This window comes from Leiobunum rupestre, chromosome 2, assembly GCF_980474605.1.
Source record: "Leiobunum rupestre chromosome 2, qqLeiRupe1.1.hap1, whole genome shotgun sequence".
NCBI lineage: Eukaryota > Metazoa > Arthropoda > Arachnida > Opiliones > Sclerosomatidae > Leiobunum > Leiobunum rupestre.
In genome coordinates, this window is record NC_143385.1 from 63,385,238 (window position 1) to 63,393,425 (window position 8,188).

The 8,188-nt window shown below is 37.8% G+C and overlaps 1 protein-coding gene across 1 annotated transcript in view; it reads right to left on the bottom strand.

The window, feature by feature from the left end:
• Ccdc114 (Coiled-coil domain containing protein 114) overlaps nucleotides 1-7,708 on the bottom strand; it is a 181,789-nt gene extending 174,081 nt beyond the window's left edge. Inside the window, exon 1 of the mRNA XM_090167243.1 lies at nucleotides 7,704-7,708. Within this exon, the coding sequence (XP_090023369.1) occupies nucleotides 7,704-7,708 (5 nt within the window). The remainder of the gene's footprint in view (nucleotides 1-7,703) is intronic.
• Nucleotides 7,709-8,188: the final 480 nt, after the last annotated feature.

Sequence of the window (8,188 nt, forward strand, 5' to 3'; positions counted from 1 at the left end):
TTAGGCCTAATACAATTTCATTTGGTGTCGACGGAAAAAGTCTCCGTCAGGCCTAATACAATTTCATTTGGTGTCGACGCAAAAAGTCTCCGTTAGGCCTAATACAATTTCATTTGGCGTCGACGCAAAAAGTCTCCGTCAGGCCTAATACAATTTCATTTGGTTTCGACGCAAAAAGTCTCCGTTAGGCCTAATACAATTTCATTTGGTGTCGACGCAAAGAGTCTCCGTTAGGCCTAATACAATTTCATTTGGTGTCGACGGAAAAAGTCTCCGTTAGGCATAATACAATTTCATTTGGCGTCGACGCAAAAAGTCTCCGTTAGGCATAATACAATTTCATTTGGCGTCGACGCAAAAAGTCTCCGTTAGGCCTAATACAATTTCATTTGGCGTCAACGCAAAAAGTCTCCGTCAGGCCTAATACAATTTCATTTGGTGTCGACGCAAAAAGTCTCCGTTAGGCCTAATACAATTTCATTTGGCGTCAACGCAAAAAGTCTCCGTCAGGCCTAATACAATTTCATTTGGTGTCGACGCAAAAAGTCTCCGTTAGGCCTAATACAATTTCATTTGGTGTCGACGCAAAAAGTCTCCGTTAGGCCTAATACAATTTCATTTGGCGTCGACGCAAAAAGTCTCCGTCAGGCCTAATACAATTTCATTTGGTGTCGACGCAAAAAGTCTCCGTTAGGCCTAATACAATTTCATTTGGCGTCAACGCAAAAAGTCTCCGTCAGGCCTAATACAATTTCATTTGGTGTCGACGCAAAAAGTCTCCGTTAGGCCTAATACAATTTCATTTGGCGTCAACGCAAAAAGTCTCCGTCAGGCCTAATACAATTTCATTTGGTGTCGACGCAAAAAGTCTCCGTTAGGCCTAATACAATTTCATTTGGCGTCAACGCAAAAAGTCTCCGTCAGGCCTAATACAATTTCATTTGGCGTTGACGCAAAAAGTCTCCGTCAGGCCTAATACAATTTCATTTGGCGTCAACGCAAAAAGTCTCCGTCAGGCCTAATACAATTTCATTTGGCGTCAACGCAAAAAGTCTCCGTCAGGCCTAATACAATTTCATTTGGCGTCAACGCAAAAAGTCTCCGTCAGGCCTAATACAATTTCATTTGGTGTCGACGCAAAAAGTCTCCGTTAGGCCTAATACAATTTCATTTGGCGTCAACGCAAAAAGTCTCCGTCAGGCCTAATACAATTTCATTTGGTGTCGACGCAAAAAGTCTCCGTTAGGCCTAATACAATTTCATTTGGCGTCAACGCAAAAAGTCTCCGTCAGGCCTAATACAATTTCATTTGGTGTCGACGCAAAAAGTCTCCGTTAGGCCTAATACAATTTCATTTGGCGTCGACGCAAAAAGTCTCCGTTAGGCATAATACAATTTCATTTGGCGTCGACGCAAAAAGTCTCCGTTAGGCATAATACAATTTCATTTGGCGTCGACGCAAAAAGTCTCCGTTAGGCCTAATACAATTTCATTTGGCGTCAACGCAAAAAGTCTCCGTCAGGCCTAATACAATTTCATTTGGTGTCGACGCAAAAAGTCTCCGTTAGGCCTAATACAATTTCATTTGGCGTCAACGCAAAAAGTCTCCGTCAGGCCTAATACAATTTCATTTGGTGTCGACGCAAAAAGTCTCCGTTAGGCCTAATACAATTTCATTTGGTGTCGACGCAAAAAGTCTCCGTTAGGCCTAATACAATTTCATTTGGCGTCGACGCAAAAAGTCTCCGTCAGGCCTAATACAATTTCATTTGGTGTCGACGCAAAAAGTCTCCGTTAGGCCTAATACAATTTCATTTGGCGTCAACGCAAAAAGTCTCCGTCAGGCCTAATACAATTTCATTTGGTGTCGACGCAAAAAGTCTCCGTTAGGCCTAATACAATTTCATTTGGCGTCAACGCAAAAAGTCTCCGTCAGGCCTAATACAATTTCATTTGGTGTCGACGCAAAAAGTCTCCGTTAGGCCTAATACAATTTCATTTGGCGTCAACGCAAAAAGTCTCCGTCAGGCCTAATACAATTTCATTTGGCGTTGACGCAAAAAGTCTCCGTCAGGCCTAATACAATTTCATTTGGCGTCAACGCAAAAAGTCTCCGTCAGGCCTAATACAATTTCATTTGGCGTCAACGCAAAAAGTCTCCGTCAGGCCTAATACAATTTCATTTGGCGTCAACGCAAAAAGTCTCCGTCAGGCCTAATACAATTTCATTTGGTGTCGACGCAAAAAGTCTCCGTTAGGCCTAATACAATTTCATTTGGCGTCAACGCAAAAAGTCTCCGTCAGGCCTAATACAATTTCATTTGGTGTCGACGCAAAAAGTCTCCGTTAGGCCTAATACAATTTCATTTGGCGTCAACGCAAAAAGTCTCCGTCAGGCCTAATACAATTTCATTTGGTGTCGACGCAAAAAGTCTCCGTTAGGCCTAATACAATTTCATTTGGCGTCAACGCAAAAAGTCTCCGTCAGGCCTAATACAATTTCATTTGGCGTCAACGCAAAAAGTCTCCGTCAGGCCTAATACAATTTCATTTGGTGTCGACGCAAAAAGTCTCCGTTAGGCCTAATACAATTTCATTTGGCGTCAACGCAAAAAGTCTCCGTCAGGCCTAATACAATTTCATTTGGTGTCGACGCAAAAAGTCTCCGTCAGGCCTAATACAATTTCATTTGGCGTCAACGCAAAAAGTCTCCGTCAGGCCTAATACAATTTCATTTGGTGTCGACGCAAAAAGTCTCCGTTAGGCCTAATACAATTTCATTTGGCGTCAACGCAAAAAGTCTCCGTCAGGCCTAATACAATTTCATTTGGTGTCGACGCAAAAAGTCTCCGTTAGGCCTAATACAATTTCATTTGGCGTCAACGCAAAAAGTCTCCGTCAGGCCTAATACAATTTCATTTGGCGTCAACGCAAAAAGTCTCCGTCAGGCCTAATACAATTTCATTTGGTGTCGACGCAAAAAGTCTCCGTTAGGCCTAATACAATTTCATTTGGCGTCAACGCAAAAAGTCTCCGTCAGGCCTAATACAATTTCATTTGGTGTCGACGCAAAAAGTCTCCGTCAGGCCTAATACAATTTCATTTGGCGTCAACGCAAAAAGTCTCCGTCAGGCCTAATACAATTTCATTTGGCGTCAACGCAAAAAGTCTCCGTCAGGCCTAATACAATTTCATTTGGTGTCGACGCAAAAAGTCTCCGTTAGGCCTAATACAATTTCATTTGGCGTCAACGCAAAAAGTCTCCGTCAGGCCTAATACAATTTCATTTGGTGTCGACGCAAAAAGTCTCCGTTAGGCCTAATACAATTTCATTTGGCGTCAACGCAAAAAGTCTCCGTCAGGCCTAATACAATTTCATTTGGCGTCAACGCAAAAAGTCTCCGTCAGGCCTAATACAATTTCATATGGTGTCGACGCAAAAAGTCTCCGTTAGGCCTAATACAATTTCATTTGGCGTCAACGCAAAAAGTCTCCGTCAGGCCTAATACAATTTCATTTGGTGTCGACGCAAAAAATCTCCGTCAGGCCTAATACAATTTCATTTGGCGTCAACGCAAAAAGTCTCCGTCAGGCCTAATACAATTTCATTTGGCGTCAACGCAAAAAGTCTCCGTCAGGCCTAATACAATTTCATTTGGCGTCAACGCAAAAAGTCTCCGTTAGGCCTAATACAATTTCATTTGGCGTCAACGCAAAAAGTCTCCGTCAGGCCTAATACAATTTCATTTGGTGTCGACGCAAAAAGTCTCCGTTAGGCCTAATACAATTTCATTTGGCGTCAACGCAAAAAGTCTCCGTCAGGCCTAATACAATTTCATTTGGTGTCGACGCAAAAAGTCTCCGTCAGGCCTAATACAATTTCATTTGGTGTCGACGCAAAAAGTCTCCGTTAGGCCTAATACAATTTCATTTGGCGTCAACGCAAAAAGTCTCCGTCAGGCCTAATACAATTTCATTTGGTGTCGACGCAAAGAGTCTCCGTCAGGCCTAATACAATTTCATTTGGTGTCGACGCAAAGAGTCTCCGTTAGGCCTAATACAATTTCATTTGGCGTCGACGCAAAAAGTCTCCGTTAGGCCTAATACAACATAATTTGGTGTCGACGCAAAATTTATCCGTTACGCCTAATACAATTTCATTTGGCGTCGACGCAAAAAGTCTCCGTCAGGCCTAATACAATTTCATTTGGTGTCGACGCAAAAAGTCTCCGTCAGGCCTAATACAATTTCATTTGGTGTCGACGCAAAAAGTCTCCGTTAGGCCTAATACAATTTCATTTGGCGTCAACGCAAAAAGTCTCCGTCAGGCCTAATACAATTTCATTTGGTGTCGACGCAAAAAGTCTCCGTCAGGCCTAATACAATTTCATTTGGTGTCGACGCAAAAAGTCTCCGTTAGGCCTAATACAATTTCATTTGGCGTCAACGCAAAAAGTCTCCGTCAGGCCTAATACAATTTCATTTGGTGTCGACGCAAAGAGTCTCCGTTAGGCCTAATACAATTTCATTTGGCGTCGACGCAAAAAGTCTCCGTTAGGCCTAATACAACATAATTTGGTGTCGACGCAAAATTTATCCGTTACGCCTAATACAATTTCATTTGGCGTCGACGCAAAACGTTTATCTTAGGCCTTATCCATTTTTGGTTTTTGCGTCGACTCATTGTTATTATTTGTTTTTTTAGATATTATACAATTTTACTCATTAAAAATTTAATATTATTATTGTGTGAATACTCTTCGAGCTTGGGAAATAAAGCGCCATCTGCCTTAATACCGTCAACTAAATGTACAGGGAACATTACATTGCGCAGACGACATTTGGATTTAGAGGTTTCTAGCTCCGTCAGCACCCCCCCCCCCCTTGAAATATTTTCCTCAAATACCCCCCTGAAATAAAATCCTGGTTACGCCCTTGGACAGCTTTCATACATTTCACACAAAAGACAGCGAAAATTGTGACCAAAATTTAAAAACAGAACGCAGAAGTGAATGAAAATGAGAAACCCAGTGTTGACTGTGATACTTAACAATCAAGTATGTTGACTGAATCGAAAATGTTATTACAAAAATTCAAACAGAATTCCTAGCTGTAGTCAAAGATATAAAAATTATTCAACCTGACTTCAAATGATGCTAGGCCTAGGTCCAATAAGTTACGTAAATGAACTAATAATAACTCCAGAGCGCGAGCGGGATTTTTATGGTAATTTTTAAGTCGGAAAATTTTCCGAAAAAAAAAAAGTTTTCATTCCATGATTAGTCAAATATATTGTTTGCAAATTGAAATAAAGCGGCATTTTCGCCTCATTTTTCGAATCTACAAGTAAAACTAAACCTCTAGACTAGTTTAAACTGATTAACATTGTAACACTATTAATGTTTTGTAGTATGTTGACTGATATTTGACATTTTATATCGATAAAAAGTTAAAAACATTAAATACCCTTAAAAAGTAATTTATGTTTAAATTTTTTATTTTATTTGCGGAAAATTTTCTGGAAATTTTTCCGGAAAATTAACAACATTAAAAATAGTCGTTGTGAAGTAAATCGGCCGAAAGTCCAGCCTTTTTTTAACAATGATGGTACCAGGTATATAATCTACTTTTCTATATTCATGGTTGAATATGAATAAATTCATTACGAGACTCTAGGTATTATGGTTGAATTTTATACGGAAATACATATTTTACTAAAGAGTATTAGAATGATGGATTAAAAATATTAGTATGGAATTTCACAAAGGATATATTCCAAGACTATTAATGGATTGCTGATTTGTCTTGAGATTAAAGAATTCAACTTGAATTATAGAATTCTACTTGAATTATAGAATTCAACTTGATTTATAGAATTCTACTTGAATTTATAGAATTCAACTTGAATTATAGAATTCAACTTGAATTATAGAATTCAACTTGAATTATAGAATTCAACTTGAATTATAGAATTCTACTTGAATTTATAGAATTCTACTTGAATTATAGAATTCTACTTGAATTTATAGAATTCTACTTGAATTATAGAATTCTACTTGTTTTTATAGAATTCTACTTGAATTATAGAATTCTATTGATTTATAGAATTCTACTTGAATTTATAGAATTCTACTTGGATTATAGAATTCTACTTGGATTATAGAATTCTACTTGGATTATAGAATTGTACTTGAATTATAGAATTCTACTTGGATTATAGAATACTACTTGGGCTATATAATTCTACTTGGAAAATAGAATTCTACTTGGACTAAAGAATTCTACTTGGATTATAGAATTCTACTTGGAATATAGAATTCTACTTGGATTATAGAATTCTACTTGGATTATAGAATTCAACTTGGGATTACAATTTTATTATATATTTATAATGGGATTACAGTTATATTATATTATATAATTATAATGGGATTACAATTATATTATATAATTATAATGGGATTACAATTATATTATATAATTATAATGGGATTACAATTATATTATATAATTATAATGGGATTACAATTATATTACATAATTATAATGATATTACAATTATATTACATAATTATAATGGGATTACAATTATATTACATAATTATAATGGGATTACAATTATACTATATAATTATAATGGGATTACAATTATATTATATAATTATAATGGTATTTCATGAAATTATTGAATATCTTTGGTGACTAACGTCGATTATTAAAGATTCATGAATAGAGATTATGATGGGATTACAAATATTTTTGGGGATTAAAGAATACACATTGAATTACAATCAATTTAGTGCAGGGACTATTTTAGGATAATTTATAGAGTGTACATCGGATTAAACAAGTAGTTACCCCCTCGGGTAGGGTGCCGAGACTAGATTTGAAATGGCGGTGCCACAATATATCTGAAGTCTACGGCGAGGGGCTGATCACCCCGCGTAATCGGTGTACAGAGCCGTACCTTTGACTGTACTAATGGGATTACGCGTAATCTTTGAAGTCCCTGCCTTTGGCAGTGCTAATCTAAGCGTAATCCGGTGTACAGACTTTCTAAGAGTGGTTAGCCCCCTCGGTCTACGGTACCGTTGATTTTTCCCGCGAGATGAGGCGAGAAATAGCATGGGCCCGGGTGATAATTATTCCCCAAGATATTTAATTTCAAAATTTAACTCCATACAGGTATTTACTTAATTTAAAAACAACGTATTTATAATAACTAAAATCATGAAATATTGCTGACTATCAGTCTCTTAAGTAGGAAGTGGCGTCTACATGGTTATCGGCTTATCTTATCTGACTGATACCACGAGTTTATTCTCGCAAAACGGAACACGACAGTTCTAAGTAGCGGTAGGTGGTACATTTTGCTTACGAAATAGAAGAGACACTTGCACGTAGTACAAGTAGTTTTGAAGTGACGTCTTTATTGCGCGTCTACCACCGTTCGACCAATCACGTTCCACCACATCTACGTTGTAAATTTGTCACCGTCGAAAGATAATAAAAACGAACGAAAAGATTGGAAATACTCGAAAAACCTTTCTTCAGTCTACGCTCATTTATTATAGCCACCACAAATTTGACGCGGAAATCTTGAATTATTGAATAAGGCTCATTTGTGTTTATCCCAGTGTACCACAAAATTGTAATAATTGAACCACGCGCATAGCGAACTAGAAATTGGTATTTTTTAATACGGCATTATGCCTCCTTTACTTCAAATTATCGGCTCATACTTAAACCTCTTTTTCTGGAATTACATCAATCCATTTTTCTGGACTGTACTGAACGATGTGACCAGAAAGCAAGTGGAAGCTACTCCATCTTCAGAAAAACCGACTCCATCAGCGAAAAAACGAGTGTCATCCAAAGAAAAACCAGTCCAACATAACAAAATGACCACTAATTATGGCGTTGTCTTTGGTGCAATGGTCAGCGATGGACCGGTCAAAGTTCAAGTGAATGGTCAACCGGTTAAAGTTCCAGATAATTAATTAGAGTATCGGAGTTAAAATCTTTTAACTATGGATATCGTTCACCATTTAAAGAACGTAATTGTTGGAAAAAATTGAAGTTAGGACTATAACCCGCTACTCAGTTCGGAGCTTGCCGATAATTTCAGTGTCGAAAAAAGGTTCGGGTAAGAAATTAGCATTTAAACAATAAAAAGTGTCATACCAAA